This window comes from Vitis vinifera, chromosome 7, assembly GCF_030704535.1.
Source record: "Vitis vinifera cultivar Pinot Noir 40024 chromosome 7, ASM3070453v1".
Lineage (NCBI taxonomy): Eukaryota > Viridiplantae > Streptophyta > Magnoliopsida > Vitales > Vitaceae > Vitis > Vitis vinifera.
Window position 1 is genome coordinate 3,795,764 of NC_081811.1, and position 25,910 is coordinate 3,821,673.

Sequence of the window (25,910 nt, forward strand, 5' to 3'; positions counted from 1 at the left end):
CCTAAAATTAATTTTTAGAATATTTTATAGACAAGTTGCTTAAAATTACAAAAAGAAGTTCCTCAATAAAATAATTACCACAACCACTGAATAAATCTAAAAATTATTTTATGACGTGGAAATGGAATGAATTTAAAGTAAGCATAAAATTTCATTAGATTCAGGAGTTTGTAACACCTGAGATTTTAAAGTTATTAATTTTGAATTATTTTTCCCTATTTAATACAACAACAATATAATAATAATAATAATATTTACAACAAAAAAAGAAAATAAAAATAAAAGTTTGACTGAAAGATTATGAGCGAAACACACCAACTGTCAGGAAAGATTTTAGCCGACGTGTCATGATCTGACACTCACAGCATGAAATCTCATTCACTCGCTAATACAACCCAAGTATCAGAAAAATTTCACCTATAAAAAGAAAGAGAGAAAAGAAAATATCTTTATCATACGGCGTTTCATTTGTGTGGCCTTGGCTAACCTCGATATCTATCTATCTCTCTAGATTATCTCATCACCATCTTCGCTGAATCGTGTCACGCTATGCGCTTGTTGGTCTTGAATCAGGCGTTTCGGAGACAGGCGTAACGCTCGTGAGAATCGGAGCTGAATGAAGGAGAGGCTTTGATGCTCAGTTCAAGCTTTCTTTCTCTGTTTATTTACTGTCTTTTTATGTTTGTTTGTGAAATTGTGTGAATCATTTTGTGTGGCTGTGGTGAATGAGTGGTCTGATTCAGTGAGGGTGGAAGGTTCCGATGCTTCGTGAGAGAAATGGCTTCTGCTCCGTCGATGTCAGGTGCGTTTGCTGTTTTTCATTTTTCATTTTTTATGTTCTTTTTTTCTTTTGTGTTTTGGTGAGTGGTGTGTTTGGTTGCGGAGAAAATGTAGGGGAGGGAAAGGAAAGTGGATTTTTTTTTTTTTTTTTTTTTACTTTGAATCTTGAATTCTTTATTGCTTGGAGTTTGGCAACACGGGAGCCTCCGATCGACTGAGCTCAATTCCACTGTCTATTGTTATGTTTTTAAAATTTTTGTTTTGTCGGGAACGGGATGGAGTTGGAGGAATTATCTGTTTTTCTATGTGAATTTTTTTTTTTGGCGATTTCGAGGGTTTGATTGAGGATTTTGCAGTTTCTGTAGAATGTGTAAATATCTGTAAGTTTTCGAAAGGGGATGGGAGTGTCAGACACGATTGTAGTGTTCTCTCCTGTGCGTGGAAGGCTCCGAGGGTTTTGAGTGGGTTTCTGGCGAGCACGGCGCATTCTCCTCAGTGTTCGTTGTCCTCGTGTGCTGGAAGTGGAGGAAGAAACCGGATTAAATACGTGAGTTTTCTGAGTTGCCCTAGAATTGCTGCCATTTTGGACTTGCTTGTTGGGATTACTGAAAATTGCACATTCAAGAATTGATCTTTTGTGTGTATCATGATAAACCTAATGATAGCTTCAAATTTGATTGAGTCTCACAAGGTCTTTGAGTTGTATAGCTTGTGTGACCATCAAGCTGTCATACCTAAATTCTTTCTGTGATGACAGACTTAAAAGTAATTTGAGTCTCTCCTTTGCTTTCCCTCTCTCTTATTTTATCTTTATGTTAGTTATTTATTGTCTTGAATTCTACTTGATTTTTATATTTTATTTATTTTCTATTTTTTATGCAATAGAAATATGTTCAATGTTGTTGAGTATTAAAAGTTGCTTTTGTTGAAACTTTGGACGTGAGCTAGTATGGTTAGTTACCAGACTGAGGGGAAAAAGAAGAAAATGCTTGAGAAAGAAAAGCCATTATGACATTTTTTAAGCATTTTATAAAGTGGGTTTTGTCGATTTCTTGTTCTATCCATTAACCAAGAACCCTTAATGATGTTGCTAAACGTCATGAGCTGCATGGTTCAGAAGTCAAAAGTACACGTGATCGACCTATCCCTGACATTTTCCCCAAATTCTTGCATATTCTCAAAGAAGTAGGTGTTTTTACTTAGGGCTTCGGAGCACTTGTTTAATGTTGATTATAATTGGAGTAAGGATATTCTCAGTGCTTTCTGGATCGGGGATTTATATTCCATGATTTGTTAGGATTTTTATAATTGTAATGTATTTATTTGGAATGGATCTTGAATTGCTTATCCCTAACCCAACCCCTATCATCTAAGATAGGACCTTTTTATTTTATTAACATAAAGTTGTAAACAATTTGGTAGATTCAGGGTTGTATATAGGTTTTTTTATCTTCATTATATGTAAATAGAAAATGGGTTATGTATGTAGAGATGGAATATTACATATAAAAAATGGGGATTCTTCTTCTTCATCTCTATTTTTCTCTAAATCTTGTTCATTCCTTATCTTCTTCCCCTCTATTTTTGTCTAGATCTTGCTCATTCTTTATATCATTTCTTACTTTGAGGAATCCTTGTCCAGCGCATTTCTTGAAGTGCTAAACAGACACTCTACATGTGATTGGTTTGAGTTTTCAATGGGAGACTTAATAATTGACCAAATTTGGAAATAAGTTCTCTTCCAATATGTGAAGTTTTAATGTAATCTAGCATCGTGAATATATGATTAAAGAAGTAAAAGAATATACAACGTTAAACGGTAATAACGTTTTTCTAAGTTCTTTTATTTTTTTGGTTTTGTTTCTTCACATTCTAGTAGTTTTAGTTAGACTTAGGTTGATTTAAAAGTTTTAGAGAAATTCTCTCTTGTTGATTGCAGTGAGATTAAAGACCTTTCTCAGATTCACTATTTAGGAATTTAGACGTGCTGAGTATTAATATCTTTTATAATTTGTTTTTGATAACGAACCAAATTATATTAAAAACACCAACAAGGTATGAACCCTATACATGGGGAATGTATGAAGGATCCCTGAAAGTTGGCGAAAGAAGATGGAAACAGGAGAACGACGGTCTAGTTTCTAAAAATGGGAACTAAACAAAAAATAACTAGACTAAACTGCCTTGCATGGCACAAACTGTCATTAGACCCTAAAAAGAAATGATTTTGGATTTATGATGAGGTTATTCTTCTTTCTCCTGAACTTCAATAAGAATGGTTTCATAAAAGGTGGGGTCTACTCCCATTTACTTGAAGCTTAACCCGAGCTTCATCTTAAAAAATGGAGACTTTTCTCCCTCATTGACTCTTCTATTACACTTGTTCCACAAGCACCAAGATATAGAAGGAGCAACCCTTTGATTTTATATCTTGGTTTTTTAATTCTCACAAATCTTCCATGTTTGTGAGGGAAAAAAAAAGAAGGTAAAATGGTGTTGGAGATTTGCTTTGGAGAAGGGTCAATAGTGGGAAAGTTTGGAGCATGGTGTTCTCAATTAGGGAGGGAAGGTTATGGTGTAGACTTGTGGAAGACAATAAGAAAGGGATTATGAGTTTACGATGTTTAGTGTTGCAATGCTTCTTTAAATGACACTTTTCTGTCTTTATTCTCCTTTGCAACTTCCAAGGAGGCTTGCATGGATAATGTTTGGCCTGTAGAGGGTGGACTAGTCTTGTGGAATCCATGCTTCCTAAGACATTTCCAAGATTGGGAGATGGTTAACATTGGGGAATCATTTTGGAAGCTATGTGTGTTTGTAAGGAGTAGCAAGGGGGTAGATAGAATGTTTTGGAAGGCTAGTAAGAGTGGGTAATTCTCAATGAGGTCTTTCTCCTCTACCTTGGAGTTAGAGATTGAAGTGTCTTTCCCTTAAAAGTTAGCATGGGGCTCTTTGGATCCTATCAAACTAGGTTTCTTCACATGAGAGGTGACCTGGGGAAAGATCCTAACCATGGATCAACTTAAATGAGGAGGATGGTTTTTGCCGAGTTATTGTTGTATGTGTACAGATGTGGAAGAATCAGTAGACCATTTCCTGATCCATTGTGGACAAACTAGGGGGTTGTGTCATTGTCAATCCTCTTTATTTGGCATTTCGTGGGTTTTCTCTTAATTGGTGAAAGATCTGTCAATGGTTTGAAATGAAAGTTTTGTGGGCAACAAGAGAAGAAATCCCTGAAAATAGCTCCTTTTTGTCTATTTTGGACAATTTGGAAGGAGCGTGATCGCAAAACCTTTGAAGGAGTGCAATGCACAACCCAATCTCTTAATGATTACCTTATTTAAAGAAAAAAAACAGACAAACAAAAAAACTCACAAATTTGCCATGCTAGCTAGCAAGAATTTTCTTTCTATGCAAATTTGGTGTGCCCCCCTTTTTTGTGATTTTGTTGACTTAGTTGGCAACAATATCCTTAACCAACTTAATATTTTTTTTTAATATTTTGTGAAGTGAAATTTTTTTGCTTGGATTTATGATTCTTTGGAGAAGTCTTTTGGATCTTCCAATATCAATAGGTTGCTTGTTTCCTTCTTGCCCCTTCTAGAACAATTTAGGATTTGATTCTTTATAATGAGTATCCGAATGAGCCTCTCTTTTCTCATTCTCCTCTCTCCTATGATTCAATATGCTTTGATCACCATATCTAAAAATTACTAGGGGATATTCTTTTTCCCCTCTCTTGTTCTTATACTCTCTTTCTTCCCTGTTTGCCAACAAGGAAATATCTCCTTTCCTGTTTTGAAGAACTCAACCTAGTGCAAGATACAAGTTACATTACTTGAATTGCTTTATTGGAGCTATAGTTGTTACTTAACTTTGCCTTAGTAGGTAGAAGTACCAGAGGAGGGACTTTTCAACTCTCTACTTTCAATGCAATTCCATAGATTTGCATGGCATGTTGATTATGTCAGCTTTCAATTTGTAGGCATTAAATTCTACATTGTAGTTAAATGCAATTTAGTTTTCTGCAAGTGATATTTCCTTTGGCTCAATGAAAACTGTACTGCTGCAACATTCCTCAGCTCTTTAGATTCCTTATACTGATTGTGTACAGAAGTTTGATTCTATTGGCTTGTTGGCTGTATATAAACTAGTTTTCCTGGTCATTAATGCTGGTCTTTGTACAATCTTGTACCCTTGGCAGAGATATGAAGCCCATGATGTGGGAGGGTGGCATTCCCATGAAGCTTCAGACTTTGTACTTCCTGAAAGACTCATTAGATCAAACTTGTTTCATGTTGCTTCTAGAAGATGGAAATCTTCTTGCTCTTCATCCTTCTCTTCAGTTGCCTTTGACAAGGTTTCTCCTGAAAGTCTATGGGAGGTATAATTATCTATTATTGAACCTCATATTTCTTCACTATAGTAGTTGTTGTTTTGCATACTTGGATATTTTATTTGCTATCATTTATGGGATTGTAATGTTCATTGTGTGATTAACATGCCATTGCTGTATAAATGTTATATCATGTAAGAAAATTTCTAGTTGTTGTGTTGTAAATTGGTCTTATACAGAAGTGCTTGTTCAAATGTACTTTTAGGTACACCCAAGTTTTTGGGTTCCTTGTAAATTAAGGTTTTTAAATAAGTTAAAATGTTCTTTAATTCTCAAAAAACAATGAACAAGGTGGACTATGAAGGAGTATGTCATTTGTGTTTATTTAAACTTCTGGTCTTCAATCAACTGAAAAAATCTAAGGTTAACAGAAACACATTGCTATTCATACTTGTATATGATGATAACAGAAATGGTGACATTTTTACAAAAAAAAAAAAACTAATGTCAATGCAAGACTATGTAAGGAAACATTCTGCATATGACAGTTAATAGTTTGGAGATTGATAAAAGGTTATATGGAGAATATAGATTAAAAATTAAGTTTTGAGAGTGGTTTTCGGTTTGGGAGGCAAACAAGAAATGTGGCAAAAGGCTATAAAAAAATTCTCAATTCTTAGACGACCAATAAATGAATAAAATAGGGTTGCTTTATGAAAATATTTAACCTAAGAACTGACAATGGCAAATGATTTCTGTTCAAATGAATTACCTTGAAGTAAGTTTTGTCATTTCTGAGAATGACAAAAGGGAATAACACTAGGTAATGCTCAATCCATAATTATTTTTGTTGTAGAATTGGTTCAGCTCTTTTGAATTTTATTTCTTTGTTGTTGTTTTTCTTTTTTCCTTTTTTTTGGATAAGATGAAAAAGCACAAAAAATTATGTATAACTTATTCTTTTTCATGAGTAAAGCAACAGCGTATTATAAACAAAAAGCGCCAAAACAGCACTCCGAAGTACACGGGGGTATACAAGGAACACTTAAAAGCGCAAGTAAAAGGAGAAGGACCAACAAAAAACTACGCCCCCAAAAAATTATGTATAACTTATAATTTTATGTTGTTTTATACATCTAATAAATTATCCTTAACATGGAAAGCGACAACCTGCAAAGTGATCATGTTCAAAAGAAAGAATTGGCAAGTGGAGATTTGGTTGATGGATATGGATTTGATAATGTCATCTTGTCAATTTTTCCATTGCTTCAGGATCTTAAGCCTGCTATTTCATACCTTCCACCTCAAGAATTGGAATTGGTCCATAATGCTCTAAAGGTTAGCTCTTGGCATAAATACAAGAATTTTTGGCAGTTTATTCTCCCCCCCCCCCCTTTATTTGTTTTCAAAGAAAAGCCATCCGTTTGGGCAAATGCTTATATGTGGGTTTGGTTGTTTCAGCTGGCTTTTGAGGCACATGATGGCCAAAAAAGACGCAGTGGAGAGCCCTTTATCATTCATCCAGTTGAAGTTGCACGTATTCTGGGAGAACTCGTGAGTTATGGAAATTTTGGGAATATGTTCTTATTTGTCACATAATTTATTCTTCCTGCAATTAGCAATATAGTTTACTTATTGAATTTTCATTTAGGAATTGGATTGGGAGTCCATTGCTGCTGGATTACTGCACGACACTGTTGAGGATACGAATGTTGTCACTTTTGACAGTTTAGAAAGGGAGTTTGGTGCTACCGTGCGCCACATAGTAGAAGGAGAGACTAAGGTGTTTTATGTAGCTTTTGATAGTAAATGACAAATCTCGGTTCTTCTGTAGGTCTATTGCTATGTTAGGTTTCTTTCAGTTGGGCGTAAAATGGTTTTATTTTCTTCTCTTTTGTTATTAGGTTTCCAAGCTAGGAAAACTCAAGCGTAAGAATGAGAATGATTCGGTACAAGATGTAAAAGCTGATGACCTGCGTCAGATGTTTCTTGCAATGACACAAGAGGTAATGTATTCATTATATATTTCCATCAATGCCTGTCTTATGTATGTGGGCAGCTAAACAAGTGCTGCTTCAGGTCCGCGTTATAATTGTCAAACTAGCCGACAGATTACATAATATGCGCACTCTTTCTCACATGCCTCCACATAAGCAGGTAATTCTATTTTTCATTTGGTTTTTAGTTTGCTAATAACTGTCTACTTCTCATCATCATTACCATTATTATTCTGTTTCCAGGTCAGCATCGCAACAGAGACGTTGCAGGTCTTTGCTCCTCTAGCAAAATTGCTAGGGATGTATCAAATTAAGGTAAGTTTGTGATGGTTTATTTATTTTTTAATTTTTGGCAGTTGTTATCATCGTCATCAGGGTTGAGATCTAGATAATCTTTCAGTGATCTCATGATTCAGACATACCAAAACTGTGATAAGGAATGATTTTATCATTATTTATAACTTCCATAATTAAATTCGTATTCTCAGGTTAACATGATTTTTAAATTTAATGAAGTTATTATTATTATTATTATTATTATTATTTTATTTAATTTTTGGGTTGAAAACTCCCACTGGGTAATTTCACTTACAGAATGACTAAAGCTGAATTTGAAACTAAAATTCTCTACATTGTCCAGTTCAAAAGCTAAAAACCATGATTCAATTTGTGTTTTCAACATGCCCAATTTTCTTAGCTTTTTGTATTATTGTGATTTATAGTTTTCTATTGCATTCTTGAGGTTGTGAGAATTTGCCTTCCTTGATTGTGGTCCACATATGAGTGCTTTTATATAAAAGTGCATCATGTGTTATCACCCTCTATTTCTCGTCTCTGCGTTTAGGTTTTTGATATTCCAAAGCTCAACATATGCCAAATTATCAATTTTTTTGCACCAACAGTAGCTTGGCCACAATTCCTCAAATGCATTTTTGCCACTCCTTGTACAAGCATCCAAAGCACCCACAGTAATTTGTCCTATGATTTCTTTGTTTATTTGATCATTTTGTATACTTATGCCTATCAAAGAAAAAAAAAATTGTGTATAATCATGTGTCTACAACTGAGCATATTCTGATAATATACTGTTAACATGTTGCAGTCTGAACTTGAAAATCTATCCTTCATGTACACCAATGCTCAAGATTATGCTATGGTCAAAAGAAGAGTTGCTGACCTCTATAAAGAACATGAGAAAGAACTTGTGGAGGTAATTTGTCCTACTTTCAGTTGAAATGTTTAACAGGGCTCCAGCATTAGGGGTGCAACTTGGGTGGGGGTTAGAAGGGTAATCGGCATCAAACTTGCCTATCAAAATGTGCAACTTGTGCTAAACCCAACCCCAGGTAAGGTTGGGAATTCCCAACCCATGGTAAGCCAACAGGTAAATCTGGTTCCTATGGTTTCCAATGGGTTATCAAATAAAAAACCTAGAATGAAGTCTCCTAATAAATAAAACAATTATTTCAAAGCTATAAAATATGAAACATATTATGGAATATGAAGTTAAAAGCTAAATATATCTCAAAGCCATAAAATATATCATTGGTTGCTAATTTAACTTCAATGATAACCCTCAAACTGAAGTTTCAAAACTAAAAAAGTACTTTAACAATTCAATAAAAATGATAAACTCATTATTGTGTTACAATTAAAAAATAAATAAATAAATTTAAAAGTGAGAAAGGTTGGACTTATTTCCTTGTCCTTTTTATATTTTTCATATTTTAAATAAAATAATAAATAATATAATTTAAAAAATAATAAATAAATAATAATGTGTGGGTTCAGGTATCAGCGGGTTGCCCACACCTACAATTCTCACCAGCCCTAATATTTGTGGGTTGATATTTTACTAACCCAAATCCGACCCTCACTTGTTCGATCCTTGGCCACACCAACCCACACCTTGGGTTGGACAGGTTCAACCAAACCTCGGGTTGGACAGGTTTTACCCACTCAAGTTGCAGTCTTATCCAGCATGCACCCTAAAGCCATTGATGCTATCTCAGACAGTGTTCAGATTCAATTATTAGAGAATATTTCAGGCATTCTTATCTGAGGTGGTCTTTTTCTTATTGTACTTTTTCTCTTTTATCAGGCTAACAAAATTTTGATGGAGAAGATAGAGGATGATCAGTTTTTAGACCTTATGACAGTGAAAACTGATGTTCGTGCTGTATGTAAGGAGCCTTACAGGTCAAGTCATAGACCTCCTTTTGATTTGTTTATTAACTTATTCAGCCTGCTTAGTGATTTCCAATCTCATAATATTTGTTATGTTTGGTATTATTTTAACTACCAGTTTTGGGGCTGTTATATGATAGAGCTTTTGCATGCCCTCTGTTTTGAGTGAGTTGTTTAGATGCTCTGTTGGTAATAGGTATCATGTAAAATCTCATAAAATAACTGCATATAAGTGGTAGTTTTAAACAAGGAATAGGTACATCATTATTAACTGTACAGGCATACTCTGTAGTGCTAGTCATTTGTAACTTTGTCTTGGAAAGTGTTGCAATTTTAATTAAATTATCATTCTGGCTCTCTAAAATGAGAAGGATATCCAAATTTTTAATTCCAAAAATAAGCCCTTAGGTTTTTTTATAAGTGGATATTGACCAGTAAGCTAATAATTTAATGCATAATCAAGTTGCTTATGCTGCATGATACCAAAAATTGGCCTTGTTTGAAACTTGTGGTGATGTGAAATGATGTAATTTTTTATGCATGTTCTATCTCTGTAAAACTGTTTTTGGTGTGTGAAATATCTTCTCAGTTCTTCACTTGTAGCTCATTTTTCATGGCTTGTTTCAAGTTCTGTTATAAAGATTTTTTTTTGGCATGATGTTGAATCAGAAGTCTTGTTTTTTTGTTACAGTATTTACAAAGCTGTGCACAAATCTAGAGGTTCAATAAATGAGGTTAATCAAATTGCACAGGTTTGTTCTGATATTTGCTTTGAAATAACTTGATTACATTTGATAAGTGTTAAGCTATCTATTGACTTAAAAGCTTAAGCTGTTAGATAGTGAGCCAATAATGATGTTAAACTCATTGTGGCTTTGGCCCAACACCCTGCCTCATGGGCAGCTTTCTTTGGCCTGCATGCAAGCTTAATAAATTAAGGAAATAAATATGCAGTAAGGATTGAACTTATGACCTCCTACTAAATAAAGCTTTAATACCATGTTAGCTACCAATTGACTTACGAACTTATTGTTAGGTAGTGGACCATCAATACACATCAAGCTCATTTGAGCCAATAAGTAAATTTTTCAAATGTTCTATATTTGCTTTTTGATAGATTGCTACTCTCTGTTGTTGTAACCAGCTTCGTATCATCATAAAACCAAAGCCGTGCACTGGAGTTGGGCCCCTATGTAGTGCACAGCAGGTAAACCAATGTCTGTCTGCAAGGAATTGGTTCTTTTTCACAGCACCCTATACTTGGTGCACCAAATGGCATTCTCTCATGGTTGTGCTTTTTACAGATTTGCTACCATGTTCTTGGGTTGGTCCATGGAATCTGGACTCCTGTTCCGCGAGCTGTGTGTACTTTGCTTTGCACATCCTTTGAAATTTGCTTCTAATTTAAGTATCAGACAAAATGACTAGTTTTTCTAGAAATAATATTTTATTTTTTTGCAACAGATGAAAGACTATATTGCAACTCCAAAACCTAATGGCTATCAAAGTCTCCATACAACTGTAATTCCATTTCTTTATGAGAGCATGTTTCGACTGGAAGTTCAGGTCAGCTCTTGGATTTTCATTCTTTTTTACCATTGCAAAATTCTTTCCTTTGAATTCCTTTGCTTGCCTTTTTTTTTTCTTTTTTTTTTTTTGTTGTAACAAATGGTGAATTTAATGGTTAGAATTTTGTTAACCTGGAATGTTGCTTTGAATAACATGTTGATTTTTAAAATTATAGATTGCTTTTATCTGTGTTTGACAGATAAGAACTGAAGAGATGGATGTGATAGCTGAGAGAGGGATTGCTGCTCATTATAGTGGGAGAGTGTTCGTTGGTGGTTTAATTGGACGTGCAACCAGTGGTGGAAGTTCAAGAGGGAAGACAGGCTGTCTTAACAATGCAAACATTGCTCTTAGGGTACTTCATCTGTTGTCCTTCCTGAATTATGATAGTCAACAGTCTTCCTTGAAGGGATTTCGAATAAATCATTCAAAGTTCATTCTTTTTGCTCCAGATTAGCTGGCTCAATGCAATCAGAGAGTGGCAAGAGGAGTTTGTCGGAAACATGACCTCCAGGGAATTTGTAGACACTGTCACTAAAGATCTGTTAGGAAGTCGTGTCTTTGTATTTACGCCTAGGGGAGAGGTAACCATGTGGATAACTTTTAACATATGAAAATTAAGATGCTCAGAGTTTTATTTATCCTTCTCCATGCTATTCACAGATTAAAAATCTACCCAAGGGAGCAACTGTAATTGACTATGCTTATATGATACACACTGAAATTGGCAACAAAATGGTGGCTGCGAAGGTATTCTTCTCACTTTTGACCGGTATAATATTCTTTCTTCATATCTGAGTGTTTCTCCAGGCAAAAAGGCAAAAGAAGGATAGTATCACCACATGCTTTTTTTGTTGCAGGTCAATGGGAATCTTGTTTCTCCCATGCATGTACTTGCTAATGCTGAGGTTGTGGAGATAATTACCTATAACGTCAGTATTCATCAGCTCTAAACTTTTATTTCTCTTTGTTGAATTTTTATTGTAGAACTCTTTTCATTCCTGGTGGGATATTCCTTTTATCTATAAAGATATTTATTTATATATCATTTTAGTTAACTCTTGGTTTTTTTGTGCATCAATTCACAAAATTTCTTGTCATGGAAGTAACTTATATGCATGATAGGATATACCAAAATTTTGCAATTCTTTCTCTTCCTCTATTGGAAGTAAGAAGTTACAAGATAACATGGTTCAAATTTTTGTTTCTAGAGTTGAGGATAGACTCAATAGTGAGAGTATCAGAAGTCAGTCCAACTACCTATTCTGTAAGTGGGCACTGGACAATGTGGTACTACAGCTTCATTATAAATAAAAAGACTGTCAATACAAGACAACTACATCTCAAATACAAGTGTACAACTTACCTTCACTACTTTTATAGATACAGTTTACTTACCTTATCTATTCTTTAATAGTTTAACTATTATTAATATAAAAATGGTTGAAAATATAAATGAAGTGGGCGAATGGAACTTAGGATCATTCCTATGATGATTATGATGATGATGATGATAATGCATTGAATGGAACTTCTATTATTTAAACCACTTAACTCCTATTGCATTATTAGGTTCCCGAAATGATTTTTAACCTGTGAATTTATTAGACCTTCAACTTAATAATTGCTGAAGATATAATTTAATTGCCACCTTATCCATCAGATGGTCTTAAAGACACCTATTTAGTGAGAAGCATGCTAATGACCATTTAGCTGTGTATATCAAGCTTTGGATTCAACAGTGATTTTCTGATTTTGAAGTTCCCTAATAATTGGGAACCGGGCTATAGGTCCAGTTACTTGGTGACTATGCAATGGAAAAGATCTCTATTCTCTTGGCTGAACTGAGCAATCTGACAGCTCATGGCAAAACAATAACAATTGAACTCTTTGTTTGGTTGGATATCTTGCTTACTTTAAGTATAGTGGATTACCTATATAGTCTATCCTGTTCTTTCTAGTAACTTGCATATAGTTGTTTGGTTGCTGCTTCTGAAGCTTACTTTGCTGCATCTGCATGGATCATCTGTTTACCATATGCATCTTCCAATCATTTGTTGCTGGGTCCTTGTTTTACCAGGCACTCTCAAGCAAATCTGCTTTCCAGAGGCATAAGCAGTGGTTACAACATGCAAAAACCCGTAGTGCCCGGCACAAGATCATGAAAGTAGGGTTTGTGGTTGTATTGAATATGAATTGTCCTTGTCATTATTAACTTGCTCTATTAACCACGATCTCATCTTGTTGTTTAGTTTTTGAGAGAGCAAGCTGCACTGTCTGCTGCTGAAATAACAGCAGATACAGTCAATGACTTTATTGCGAACTCTGAAGTGGAGAGCAACTTGGAAGAGGCCTCACGTCATTCCAAGGGAGGCAAATCAGTGTGGGAGAGATTCCTCATGAACTTTGTGGAAATGTCATCCTCAATGAAAAGCCCCAAAGATGTCTTCCACCCTCAAAATGGTAGCACTCAAGTTCCCAAGGTCAATGGAAAACATAACAGGCAAGTGCAGAATGTGAATTTGGAGTCCGAAAAGCCCCTAACACAGGGAAATGGTGTTGCCAAGATGAAGCATCTTAACATTCCGACATGCAAGGAAGTCTTGCCAGGTTTAGAAAGTTGGAAAACTAACAAAGTTGCCTCTTGGCATAGCCATGAAGGGCACTCTATCCAATGGTTGTGTGTAGTATGCATAGACCGAAGAGGTAATTTTATTTTACCAATAAAACATGCTGACTATTTTTTATGGTTTGTTTCTGAGAGATCAGAAATGGATTTTTTCTTTCTTTGTTCTTCTCTCTCTCTCTCTCTCTCTTTCTCTCTCTCTCTTTTTTCCCTTTTTTTGTTTTTGTTTTGTTTTGTTTTTTTGACTAGACAACTGTTTAGAAGTGATGGACATGTGTATGCTATTAATTTATTTTTACCTTAAAATTTTTAATGAGTCCATCACTGCATTTGCATCTTGACACCTCTATGTTATTATTTTAGCTGTTAGGTTTAGATTTCCCCAGACATGTGTTGCTGTTCTTGTAATCGTTTTAATTATAAACAAAATTTTCAGGCATGATGGCAGAGGTCACAGCAGCATTGGCATCGGTGGGAATTACCATAATTTCCTGTGTGGTGAGTAGTTGAAATTTATATGATGCTGGCTGTTAATTCATTTTTGAGCAAGACTTTTCCTAGGCGATGACTGTAACGGTTTTGTCTTCAATGAGCAGGCTGAGATGGATAGAGGAAGGGGATTGGCTGTCATGTTATTCCATGTTGAAGGCAGCCTGGATGGTTTGGTATGTTAAAGATTGTACAAAATACTCCCAACCTTGTCTTGTTTTCAGTGTCTTTAATCTGAAAACTGTTCTTTTTCTTCCTCAGGTTAATGCTTGTTCCAGTCTAGATCTTGTCTCGGGTGTTTTGGGATGGTCCACGGGTTGCAGCTGGCCAAACACAGTGGAAACCCCACTGTGGAACAAATGCTGATTATTAATTGGAGCCAGCAAGTCCTATCAGTTTGTCCAGCAACTGAAGTCTTGGTATGAAGTTTTGTCCTTGGAAAACTGAGATTCCGGTTTCTTTTAAAACAGATTTTGGGCATATAGTCACATTTGTTGTAGAAAGAGTAAAATAATCAACAGCAGCTAATTGAGCAAGTCTGTGGAGCAGGGCACTGTATATAGAAAACACAGAGTCGTAGCTTAGGGTTAAGTGTTACACATGGCCTCATGCATCTTTGTAAAGATACTCACAAGCAGAGGACAGCGGAACAGTTATACAGGGGTTTTGACAATGAGCTCTTTTATGTTTGTACCTTGGTTTGGTAAAATTTTTCTTTTCTTCATCATTCTTAATCTGGAAATAACTATCTATTTATGTATCATATTATTGAAGTGGGAATGGTGGTTGATATCGATATTTCCTTCGATGTGTCCACTGAAACTGATATTTGCATCAGTGAAATAACTAGTGGGTGGAGCGCCACACCACATGCTTTAGACTTTGAATTATACAGGTATATGCCCATCAATTGGGTTTGAAGAGATAGCTATTGAAAACTGGGATTGATTAGCTGCTCTACTCTTTACTTGTGTGTGATATTTTTATATCAAGTTTATGATATATGTTGCTATCATTTTCTTGGATAATATCCTGTTGTATCAGGAATCGTGATTTGATTGTAGTCAACTGATACTTCTGTTAGAATCATGAAGTAAAACTCAAATTTTATTATCTTACAGACTTTAGGAAATGGTTCCAGCAATTCCTAAGATTTCATGTATTTATGAAAGAATGTAGGTTAATAAGATAATGAGACATAGCTTTTCTGATTGGTGACTGAAAGTAGCAGAAGCAGTAGCAGCATCAACGTTGTCCAAATCCAAATTCTTAACTTGATCTTCACAGGTATCCTCCTCTCCGTCTCGTTCAGGAAATTATATGATTTAGCTATTCTATCTTTGCGATGACTGATTTTCATCTCTTTGATTTCCAGTGGCCATTCCTTCATCTCTTCTGGCCAAACCACCTCCGCATTGGATTCCATTGAAGACGCCTCTGTTCCTTGTGATCCCTCTTCACATTTCTCCACAACACATTCCCTATCATCTTCATCTTCGTCTTCGTCTTCGTCTTTATCTTCGTATTCATCGTCTGTAACATCATTTTCGCCTTCAGCCTCATTGCCTGCAAATGAATCTTCTGCATCATCATATTTTTCTTCTCCTTCGGCTTCATTGGCTAAATGTTCTTCCTCTGCACTTGATTCTGATATCTCTATTGTCTTCCACTCTCCATGATCTGTGTCAGATACTTCATCCCCTTCATTTTCTCCAATTTTCTCAATCTGTATCTCGTACTCGCTCAAATCATTTGACTTGTTGTCCTGTCCCAGCTCGGAACTGTCTTCCAGGGCCTCCTCTTCCTGACCAAATTACTACACAGAGATCAGTGACCTTATGTTTAACACAACCAAGTCAGATTTACAAATTAGAGTTATCATGGAAAAGCTATAACTTCAAAGGAAATTACCGAATCCCAGATCATCTCTGATGTTCCATCCACACTGTAACTGCAAATCAATCAGTCATATTGAGTTAATCAAGAGACTCAAATATACAAAACTTCCTATCCCTCCCATCTCTCTAGCCTTACCGTGGACAGTGTCTGTCTGCCTGAAGAATTGAACGAAGCCCCCCATTGCTGTAATCCCTGCTGCTGCATTGAAGCCTCTTCTTGGCCTTCTGTAAAGATCTATATCTTCTTATTCTGATTGCAGCTCCTACAACAAATGCAACAGCCAAAGCTCCAACCAAGATCCCAGGACCGCCTATTCTCAGGTTCATCATCTTCTTTCGTCCTGTCTGTGCTTTCCCAGGCTCCCCCACAGTCTTTGTCTCGTCTCTTCCGGCCATGTGGGCGCTCAATATTTTCTAGTGTTTGTGACCTGGGTGTTCAACATTTTGTTATGTTATGCTGTGTTGGGCTTCAATTCAAAGAATTCTTTTCTTGAAAGTGGGGAAGAGAGAAGAGAGGAAACGTGCGAGAAGAATAAGAGATTAGGAGGGGGATTGAGTGTGGATCATTGGAGCTTGAAGCGGACGTATCTTTGGACAGTTACGATACTGGGCATCTTTATTTTGCGTCTCACCCCAAAACATTCTGCTCATCCCATTCCCTGTGGCATATTATATAACAGATTCACCTTTAAGTTTATAACATAACCTTACTTCTCTACGTTCTTTACCTTTATTTTTCTAATTCTTGCTTCATCTTTTTGGTTTCATGCGCCTTTTTCCATCATTTATCATCCTCGTTCTTCATGTGTTCTGCACTGCCTTGGCATCCCTCTTCTCAATTCAATCATTTATTTGGGCCATATTCCAAATTATTGGATTCTAGAACTCAAAACATTTCTCTGGACATGCATTGAAACAATGTGGTGCTCTCCAATTATTTTTCTTACCTTTTTTTTTCACATGTAATATTTTTTTTTAAGTAGTGAGGCTTATTTTGAAATAGCCTTGTATATGTATATATATATATATATATATTAATAAAAGTGTCATAAGTAATTTTTTTTTAATTATTGCATTTTTTTTTAAGTTATGAGATTTTTAATAAAATTATCCAAAGAAATGTGAACAATTTAAGGCCTTGTTGGCCTCGAAGAGCTTATACTCAATAATTTGTTTATTTATTTGATTAATTTTATTGAAAAAACTTATCACCTTTAAAAGAGCTTAATGGAAAAACAAAATTTAAAAATAATATTTGTATTATAATTATAAAATCCATAAGATACAAACGTGGTCTCTAAAAGATAATGTCACATGACAGCAACTTCAAACAGAAGAGGAAAAAAAATTGGGACATACGCTAAAATTGATTGATTAAGTGTAGAACAAAGCTTAATATATGATTGTATCTCCAAAATACAACTGTGGAAGCTAGCTATTATTCAACACATTGATAATAAAATCAACCACAAACTGCCCATTTTCTCAACCCCAAAATTATTATTCCTGAGAAAAATAAAAATAAAAATCCGTCGTGTATAATAATATTTAATATATTTTAATAACCATTGGATATGGGTTGAGGGTGTGAGGTGAAAAACAAAGGCTCCACAGAGCACAAGTTGATGTTCTTGTCACTGAGGTGGCGACATTGAAGGAGGGGAGAACCAGTGACGCCATTGTTGATGTCAGTAGGAAATTTACAGGTCTTCGTTGGGGAGCTTTCAAGGAATGCCTTGCAGTGTGTGAGCTTCCAGTTGTCTTCAAGCTCAGAAGTAGAAAATGTTGTAAAGAAGTAACCCTCCTCATCGGTTCCATCAGTCAGGATGGAGAATGGGGCTGTCTCGTACTCATGCTCATGAACAGCCACACATGTTATCCGTACCAAAGCTCCTGCATTGTTTATTAAACCAACCCTAAGCAATGGTGGTGGATCACACACTCTTTTTTTGATAAAATGGAACCAAGGTGCCATGCCCCACTATAAATGCTAATGTTCTTTAAAAGGGTCACACAAGACATATCCTCATGTTAAAATCCAAAGAAACCTTTTGAAATATTAAACTCGCATAGAGATTAGAGATTACCTCTAAGTGGGATCTGTTCCGGACCTGAATTACAATAAACAAGCCCTTGAATACCCGTGATGCTTGTAGTGGGAAGTAGCCTTTCGCTTTCTTCCCAATTTGCTCTCTCAAACTCTTCTTTTGGGCCATATCCACTGACCCTTTCACAACTCATAACCAACAGTGACAAGAAAATCATGGAGGCTGGGAAGAAGGAACTGGTGAGGGAAGCCATTACTGAGGTGTATATATATATATATATGTATGTATGAACAGATGCAAGAAGCCGAGAACAGATGGGTGAAAAATGAGGGTATGGACATGGGTTTTATAGAGATGTTTCAAATTTTCAGAGCTATGAAAGAAAAGTACACGAGGTACTTGGTTGCACGATGTTGTCTTCAATGTGGGGTTGGGCAATGGTTTTCTGATGTTTTCTTAATATGATAAGCCTTTTTTTCTGAGATTTGACAGAACATTTGGACTGTATGGTATTATTATTTTTTATTATCTAACGATGATTTGATGACCAATGACCCAATCTTCTTTTAGACTGGCTCCGCTTATCTTATTATTTATGTTTGAATTTTGATCAAATTTTTAAATGGTATCAAAATCAGTTGAGATGCTTCAGAGGACCCAAATCTGATTTCCTCTTTGCTATATGGAGGTTTAATTTACAGCACTAGTTGGATCTTAAATTGCTATATGGATGTGCGTGGCAGCTATAGGACAAGTGTAACATAGGAAAGGAGGCTTTGAATAAGATTGATGCAACAGTGGTGATAAATAAGGAAAGGGTAAAGAGAAGGGGTGCAATTTAGGCGGATTGACTCAATCTAACTTGAACCTACTACAATGTTTAATAGGATTAGATAATTATTTTCAATACCCTAATTAAGTTTGGGTAAGGTTTTTTCAATATGAACTCAATTTGGATTAGAGTTAGATCAAAGTTCGTATAACCTAAGTTTAACTCGAACCCAATTTAACATAATTTATAATGTATATATTATCCTATAAAATATTCGTGCTGTTTTTAAATTTTTAAGAAAAATGTCAAATTATATTATTTTATTTACTTTTTCATTATTTAAGATATATATATATATATATATATATATATATATATATATATATATATATATATATAGTTTTTTGTTATTATCTTAAATTTTCATCATAATTAATACTTAAATTTTTATATAAATTTGTAGAAAATATTTTTTTTTTTTTTAAAAAAAAGTTATAGATAAATTTTGAATTATGCAATTCCATTAACCTAACCAACCTCAACCCGAGTCTAGAGAAATAGGATTAGATTGAATTCAAGTTGAGTATCTCAGGTTAGAAATTAGATTATATTGGGTTTGGTTAGTTATTTTTTAATTCAAGTTGAATTCACGCATCAACTTCATTGAACCATCAAAGTTCCCGTCCTAATTTGAGTTTATCATTGATGGAAGGAAATACTCAAAGACAAGAAAAAGGAAGAAAATCAAGCTAATGATTGAGGGGACATGTTAATCAGCAGGAGGGGATTTTGTGGGAAAACAGAAACATGATCCAAGTGGGAAAATAAGACATGGGAATTTGCCAATGATTAGGGATGATGGAGATAAGAATTGAAAATGAGACAAAAATATAAGGGGTATCCACCGACGGCGGGGAGGAATGTATAGCCTTGTATTGTATAAATACCAATAATCCATGTGAAATCATAGGCAATTTCCAATATAATAATTTATCATTTATCCTTAGTAGTTGTAACTTGGATCATCAATTCGATGTTTGGTTGGATTGAATCCTATTGAATTCTGGATTATGCAGGTTTGTCCCAAATTGAATTTTATATTTTTATCATTATATTTATTGAAGCCCTGCTGCCTTGACCTGTATGCAACTTTGATCTCCTCACAACCTTAACTGATTTGTTGTGTGATGCATATTAATCAAATCAGCATTCCACCTTGAAAGCTAACTTCAAAGTATCAAGAAATCTTTTATATACACTCAGAACCGACTGACTAGAAGGGGATGAATTAAGCATGTTCAAGCCTTTGTGCAAAATTCATATATGAAGTGGGTTTTTTTTATACTAATTGGGGCTCTCCCCTCACCACCCCCATGGAGATGGTCTCCAGGTTTCATAACTACTCCTATATTACTCATATACTTAATTTATGTGATTGGTTAGCATTATTCAGATATGAAGGTCTAGGAATTGTGACACTAACTCTTCATAGCATAACTATCAGAACAAAATAAGAACTCTCTGAAGTAAATATGCATTTTGAGGAGATTTAACCAAAGGCCAGTTTCTACCAGCTTAATTAGATAGACATTAACCAATACTAAGCACCATATTTGCAGAAGGCTAATGTATGGTCACAAAAGTTGAAGAATTAGTCATGAAGGTAATTAAATTACTAGCAAAGGAAGAGGATCTTATTAGTACAAGAAATTAATGAACTCATTACATTTCTCCAAACACAAAAGCTGGCAGAAAATTACTCTGCCACCAATGAAATCAAACAATGACAATTCCCAAACCTCACTTCTCAAAAATAAATTAATTTTTTTTTAAAAAAAAGAAGAAAAAACCCATGCAACTTTCTTAATCAGGTACTATTAGTAACCATTAGAGACTGGTTCAGGCTGAGAGGTGTAGAACAAAGGCTTCACAGAATACAACTGCATCTTCTTGGCCTTGAGGTTGCCATAAGGAATAACTGGAGCACCATTGATGCCTGTGTTCTCGTCAGTTGGAACATTGCAGGTTTTTAAGGGAGAGTTTTCGAGGAAGGCCTTGCACTGGGTGAGCTTGCAATTGTCTTCTACCTGGGAAGGATAGAGTGTTGCAAAATAGTATCCCTTCTCATCACTTGGACCACTCAAGAAGGAGAATGGAGCCATCTCATACCCTTGCTCATCAGCTGCCAAACATGTTATCCTTGCCACAGCTCCTACACTCATACAAGAAAAAGAAAAATGAGAAACCAGCTGGTTAATTACATGCATTTTGCATTTAGAAAAAACGATAATTATTTTGAAATGGTTTTCCGAAACGGTTCTTTTTTCTTGTTAAATCTCTAATAAGGTATGTAGTCTTGTTGGAAAGTGAAGAAAATAAAAGCCCTATTATAATAGGTGTTTATACTATAGATCTGCAAGAAGCATTTGAAGAATGGGCGAATGCAAAGAATGATGAGGTGAAGGGGTCAGTTACCTGGAAGAGGAGTAGTCTTATGGCCGGATTTACAGTAGATAAGACCTTGAACACCCATAGCAGTGGGCAGTAGCTTCTTCTCATATTCTGGCTTTGGTTTCTCGACTTCTGGTTTTGGACCATACTCTTTCTGGTATTCCGGCTTTGGCTTCTCAACTTCTGGTTTTGGAACATACCCGTTGTTGTATTCCGGCTTTGGCTTCTCGGTTTCTGGTTTTGGAACATACCCGTTGTTGTATTCCGGCTTCGGCTTCTCGACTTCTGGTTTTGGAACATACCTGTTGTTGTATTCCGGCTTTGGCTTCTCGACCTCTGGTTTTGGAACATACCCATTGTTGTATTCCGGCTTCGGCTTCTCGACTTCTGGTTTTGGAACATACCCGTTGTTGTATTCTGGCTTTGGTTTCTCGACTCCCGGTTTGGGACCATACTTATTCTTGTATTCCGGCTTTGGCTTCTCGACTACTGGTTTTGGAACATACCCTTTGTTGTATTCTGGCTTTGGTTTCTCTACTTCTGTTTTTGAACCATACCCTTCTTTATATTCTGGCTCCGGTTTCTCCATTTCTAGTTTTAGATCATACCCTTTCTTGTATTCTGGCTTTGGTGTCTCGGCTTCTGGTGCTGAACCATATCCTTTGTTGTACTCTGGCTCTGGTTTCTCCACTGCTGGCTTTACATCATACCCTTTGTTGTATTCTGGCTTTGGCTTCTCGAGCTCTGGGTTTGGACCATACCCACCAATGCTAGCTGAAGCAATAGCCAAAAGTGAGAAGAGAATCATCGAGGTTGTGAAGAAGCGGGTGAGAGCCATTGCTATCCAATGTATATCACTGATAGCTAGATCAAGTGTTTAATGGAGTGAATGGATGAAGAGTGGGGGCTATCGCATGGGCTTTTATAGGTATATTCCCAATTTTTTAATTGACTACAAGAATCATACACATGATGTTGGTGAGGAGTAACTCGACTGCACGATTGCAAGAGAATCAGTGGGTTTGGTCGCCACTGACTGATCGTGAATGCCACTATAATTCAATTTGCAATGAAGTTATGGGTTGTGCCATTGGCTGTTTCTGCATTATGTCCAATAGAAAAATGAACTGTTCATATAATATGCTCAGAAAACCCAATCCCATTCTTAAGAACTGATCAAAACATGATATAAATGTTGTGATCACATATGATAAAAATGATTAATTAGTACACAAAAAGTATATAAATATTGTTTTGAATTATTACTTGTACTATAATTTATTTTAATATCATTACTATTTATATGCAAGTTTTCTTCTTATTTGGCTTATCTTAGGCAAAATAGGATCCGTTTGGTTCCTTAATAAATCTATATTTAAGCTAACCAATATGACCTTTAGAGATTAATCTCTTTCTTCATAGGAGTGTTAATAGTAAACTTAATATATGTTATATGTTCTTTGGTTTGGAGATATTCATATTGGATATGTGATTTTACCCAGAAAACCATCAATAAAGCCTTTGATCGGTAACTTTGTAAATGTAAGATTTATATGGGATCAACCAAGCATAAAGTTAATCTACTGATTATGAAGGATCAAATACATAAAATTATTCAGATAGATGCTACTCTCTTTGAGACTTGCACTTTTAGAATCTACACTTACCCTTATGTTCATGATGTACGCAACACCTCTATCCTTTTTAATGGACTCTTCAATAACTCGAGGGGTTGCAATTAACTACCTCAAACTTAATGAACAAGGAATTTTCTTTTGGGGGTGCAGAGATAATGACAAATGTTAAATTCTAGGGCACAAAAAATTTGAACTACTCGTACGATTCGTAGGAATATTTATAGGCGGAAGACCCTAATAGACTAAGCAGGTTTTAGAAATCACCCGAGATGCACGAGATTAAAAAAAAAAAAGCGGCACTTAGGCGCTCTTGCTAAATACATCCAATTAAAAATTCAATCCACTATACGTCTTTTTTACATTATTATGCTCCAAACAACTCGGAACTCTACTTAGACTATCTCATGTGAACATGAGTCTTCATGGCCAATGTAAATTTCAAAAAGCATGTAGAATAAAAAATAAAAAGGAATAGAAAAAAATTGTCAATTTAAACTATCTAACTTAGTTCATTAACAATCTCTTTAAAGGCTGTAAGCACCTCTTTTGGGAGTGTTTTAAAGTTAAAAATGCTTTCTTTGTCTTGAAAGCACTTTTGTATGAAAATTAATTTTTGAAAATCACTTTTAAAACTTAGAGAATTGCCTGAAGTGATTCCTAAAAATTGCTTGATAGATAACTTTTCCAAAAATTACTTTTCAAAAAGTGCAACAATTTGACTCTTAATCAAAACTACTCCCAAACTGACTCTTAATCACCATTACATAGTATCCTTCTTTGAGATCAAATTTTAATTGATAACATAAATGCCAAATTTTTGCAGACAATATTTACCTTTTAGGATTAATGAACATAAAATATGATTATGTGAGAACATTATAGGGGCGTATATACCATGGATTGTTTCATGCTTGAGATAGGATTTTGTAACTAAAGTTCCAATGAGATATTACTTGATCATATGAATATATGTGAAAATATATACCTTCATGCATGTATGACATGAAGGATAACATTTGGTAATTAATCACTCTCATTATTTCATTTCTACACTTGTGCTTGCTTTGCTTCTAAGTTGGTTTAGGAACAAAAGTAGGTTAAGAGGCTTTTGCATTTCTGTACGTAAAATAATACCACCTTTATATGCTTAGCACTTACGAAATGTTTATGTCTGATTGATTTTTCTTAAACATGATCCCCATGTTGAAATTTCAATTATCCAGGGATTTATTAATTATGGAATCAAGAATCTCAAACTTATAATTTTTGGGTGTGACTCATGCAGTAAAAATCTAATCTAAAATGATGATAAGGATCAGGTCATATCTCTCTTTCTATAGCAATACTCCATGAAATTTTTGCAGAAACACTGATTTATATATGGTCGCAAATATTAAAGAACTAAGTAGGAAGGTATTCATTAATAGAAAAACCAAGAGGGTATAATGAAATGCCCTCTGCTTATTACAATGAAAGACCTTATTGCATCTCTGAAAACCCTTGGCAGCAGAGAATTACTCTACCCACCTATAAAATCAGCATTACCAATAAGCAAACCCCACTTCCCAATAATAAAAAACAAAATTAAAAATATGTTTTCTATTTTTTTTCCCTTAAATCATATTTTAATAACCATTAGAGATTGGTTCAGGCTTAGGGGTGTAGAAGAAAGGCTTCACAGAATACAACATCATCTTCTTGGCACTGAGGTCGCGATAAAAATCAAGAGGGTAGCCACTGATCCCATTGTTATCATCAGTTGGAACATCGCAGGTCTCCAGTGGAGAGCTTTCGAGGAATGCCTTGCACTCTTTGAGCTTGCAGTCGTCTTCAACCTCTGATGGGTAGAGTGTTGCAAAGAAGTAACCCTTCTCGTCACTTGCCCCACTCAGGAAGGAGTATGAACCCATCTCATATCCGTGCTTATCAACTTTCAGGCATGTTATCCTTGCCACAGCTCCTACACTCATACCAAAAAAAAAAAAGAAAGCAAAATATGAGCAAAAACCTGGTTTCATGAATATTTGTTTTTTTAGCTTCAAATTGTTCTGATTGTCTAATTCAACAGTGTCAATATTTGTGGGCCCCTGCACCTACATTTATCAAGGCATAATCTAAATATTTAAAAGAATGATCAAGGACAAGTATTACCTGGAAGGGGCATGGGCTTGTGGCCTGATTTACAGTAAATAAGACCTTGAACGCCCATGATGGTGGGGAGTAGTTTTTCGTTATATTCTGGCTCATCAGCTTTCTCAACTTCCGGTTCGGGGCCGTAGCCACCACTGCTAGCAGAGGTAATAGCCACAAGTGAGAAGAGAACCATTGAGATTGTGAAGAAGTGAGGAAGAGCCATTCTTCTGCAATCTATATCGCTGACAGAGAAGGAGATGGTTTGGCTGTGATTTTGGTGAGGAGAAAAGCCTACCAACGTGGGCTTTTATAGAGATATCTTCAATATTTTTTATTCATTACAAAAATAATATATACTAGGCTGATGGGGAGTAAGTTGTTTGCACGTTTGCTGTGGGATCCATGCATGTAGGATATGGGGTAGCACTGAACGATGTGAACACTACTTCCTCTTAAGACAATTCACAGACCCTTAATGCAATGTGATAGCAGATCCGGCTTTTGCCATTGGCCGTTATCAAGAGAATGTATTTAAAAAATTAATAAATGATCTTTTGAACAGATTTTCGTGAACCATGTCTGCTAGAGGACGGGCAAGCTGGCCCTACCTGGGAAGGTTCATCACCATGGGCCGGGCGAGGAAGGCAGCCCATTGTGGTCTGCTACATCCTCTCCATGTAGGGAACATCCCATATGAATTGAGTAGCAGCTCATTATCAGCGTTCAGGGCCACTTCCCCAACTTACGAGGTAACTCAAAAAGAGCTAAGATAGTCCTTGGCCGTCACCCTTAGGGATGACAATGGGGAGGGTTTTTTCAGTACCCGTCCGTCCTGCCCTTAATGGGACGGGGTTCAATTTTAATAAACAGGTTTGAGACAAGTTCGAGAATTTTTTTTAAAAACCCGGGACGGGTTCGGGTATTGCCCCGTCCCGCCCTGATTATGTATAAAATTAATTTTTATTTTACTATTTTTAATATATA

At 35.6% G+C, this 25,910-nt stretch overlaps 5 protein-coding genes and 1 long non-coding RNA gene across 7 annotated transcripts; 2 read left to right on the forward strand and 4 right to left on the reverse strand.

The window, feature by feature from the left end:
- Positions 1-424: 424 nt before the first annotated feature.
- On the forward strand, positions 425-14,785 carry LOC100257335 (putative GTP diphosphokinase RSH1, chloroplastic). Of its 2 annotated transcripts, none has more exons than XM_010653903.3 (24): positions 425-802; positions 1,137-1,327; positions 4,988-5,167; positions 6,392-6,457; positions 6,581-6,673; positions 6,771-6,902; positions 7,024-7,125; positions 7,199-7,276; positions 7,360-7,431; positions 8,219-8,326; positions 9,218-9,315; positions 9,995-10,055; positions 10,448-10,510; positions 10,608-10,664; positions 10,768-10,869; positions 11,072-11,227; positions 11,325-11,456; positions 11,536-11,622; positions 11,733-11,804; positions 12,953-13,039; positions 13,125-13,578; positions 13,935-13,996; positions 14,095-14,163; positions 14,249-14,785. In XM_010653903.3, the coding sequence occupies exons 1-24, from the start codon at positions 778-780 to the stop codon at positions 14,351-14,353; spliced, it is 2,652 nt and encodes an 883-aa protein (XP_010652205.1). In that variant the 5' UTR covers positions 425-777; the 3' UTR covers positions 14,354-14,785. The 2 variants fall into 2 exon arrangements, with proteins under 2 accessions (XP_010652205.1, XP_010652206.1); XM_010653904.3 differs by having other exon boundaries at positions 439-802; positions 1,146-1,327.
- A 290-nt stretch (positions 14,786-15,075) lies between these two features.
- LOC104879789 (nuclear polyadenylated RNA-binding protein 3) lies at positions 15,076-16,530 on the reverse strand. The gene is made up of 3 exons (XM_010653905.3): positions 16,022-16,530; positions 15,899-15,938; positions 15,076-15,791 (listed from the first exon to the last, which is right to left on the reverse strand). Exons 1-3 carry the CDS (start codon positions 16,279-16,281, stop codon positions 15,168-15,170), a joined length of 924 nt encoding a protein of 307 aa, XP_010652207.1. The 5' UTR covers positions 16,282-16,530; the 3' UTR covers positions 15,076-15,167.
- LOC132254058 (uncharacterized) lies at positions 15,185-16,087 on the forward strand. Its single transcript, XR_009466007.1, has 2 exons — positions 15,185-15,274; positions 15,363-16,087. It is a non-coding gene; the product is annotated as an uncharacterized LOC132254058 (long non-coding RNA).
- Positions 16,531-17,126: 596 nt separating the features above from the next.
- On the reverse strand, positions 17,127-18,261 carry LOC100265874 (protein SEED AND ROOT HAIR PROTECTIVE PROTEIN). Its single transcript, XM_002268623.5, has 2 exons — positions 17,973-18,261; positions 17,127-17,778 (listed from the first exon to the last, which is right to left on the reverse strand). The coding sequence occupies exons 1-2, from the start codon at positions 18,184-18,186 to the stop codon at positions 17,444-17,446; spliced, it is 549 nt and encodes a 182-aa protein (XP_002268659.1). The 5' UTR covers positions 18,187-18,261; the 3' UTR covers positions 17,127-17,443.
- Positions 18,262-20,582: 2,321 nt separating this feature from the next.
- Positions 20,583-21,994, reverse strand: LOC100260660 (protein SEED AND ROOT HAIR PROTECTIVE PROTEIN). The gene is made up of 3 exons (XM_059738806.1): positions 21,860-21,994; positions 21,181-21,256; positions 20,583-20,917 (listed from the first exon to the last, which is right to left on the reverse strand). Exons 1-3 carry the CDS (start codon positions 21,992-21,994, stop codon positions 20,583-20,585), a joined length of 546 nt encoding a protein of 181 aa, XP_059594789.1.
- Positions 21,995-24,186: 2,192 nt separating this feature from the next.
- On the reverse strand, positions 24,187-25,199 carry LOC100255591 (uncharacterized). The gene is made up of 2 exons (XM_002268709.4): positions 24,945-25,199; positions 24,187-24,753 (listed from the first exon to the last, which is right to left on the reverse strand). Exons 1-2 carry the CDS (start codon positions 25,147-25,149, stop codon positions 24,419-24,421), a joined length of 540 nt encoding a protein of 179 aa, XP_002268745.1. The 5' UTR covers positions 25,150-25,199; the 3' UTR covers positions 24,187-24,418.
- Between the last annotated feature and the right edge of the window lie 711 nt (positions 25,200-25,910).

Bases quoted from the DNA above. Each gene is read 5' to 3' on its own strand.
- LOC100260660 (XM_059738806.1), bottom strand. From the start codon at position 21,994: ATGGCTCTCACCCGCTTCTTCACAACCTCGATGATTCTCTTCTCACTT. The intron at 21,257-21,859 runs GTAAAGCCAGCA...GAATATGAGAAG, and splicing joins AATACAACAAAGGGTATGAT to AAGCTACTGCCCACTGCTAT. The intron at 20,918-21,180 runs GTAACTGACCCC...GTATGAGTGTAG, and splicing joins TAAGACTACTCCTCTTCCAG to GAGCTGTGGCAAGGATAACA.
- LOC100255591 (XM_002268709.4), bottom strand. From the start codon at position 25,149: ATGGCTCTTCCTCACTTCTTCACAATCTCAATGGTTCTCTTCTCACTT. The intron at 24,754-24,944 runs GTAATACTTGTC...GTATGAGTGTAG, and splicing joins CAAGCCCATGCCCCTTCCAG to GAGCTGTGGCAAGGATAACA.
- LOC100257335 (XM_010653903.3), top strand. From the start codon at position 778: ATGGCTTCTGCTCCGTCGATGTCAG. The intron at 8,327-9,217 runs GTAATTTGTCCT...CTCTTTTATCAG, and splicing joins ATGAGAAAGAACTTGTGGAG to GCTAACAAAATTTTGATGGA. The intron at 9,316-9,994 runs GTCAAGTCATAG...TTTTTGTTACAG, and splicing joins GTATGTAAGGAGCCTTACAG to TATTTACAAAGCTGTGCACA.
- LOC104879789 (XM_010653905.3), bottom strand. From the start codon at position 16,281: ATGGCCGGAAGAGACGAGACAAAGACTGTGGGGGAGCCTGGGAAAGCA. The intron at 15,939-16,021 runs GTAAGGCTAGAG...ATTGATTTGCAG, and splicing joins GCAGACAGACACTGTCCACG to TTACAGTGTGGATGGAACAT. The intron at 15,792-15,898 runs GTAATTTCCTTT...TAATTTGGTCAG, and splicing joins CAGAGATGATCTGGGATTCG to GAAGAGGAGGCCCTGGAAGA.
- LOC100265874 (XM_002268623.5), bottom strand. From the start codon at position 18,186: ATGGCTTCCCTCACCAGTTCCTTCTTCCCAGCCTCCATGATTTTCTTG. The intron at 17,779-17,972 runs GTAATCTCTAAT...TAAACAATGCAG, and splicing joins GGAACAGATCCCACTTAGAG to GAGCTTTGGTACGGATAACA.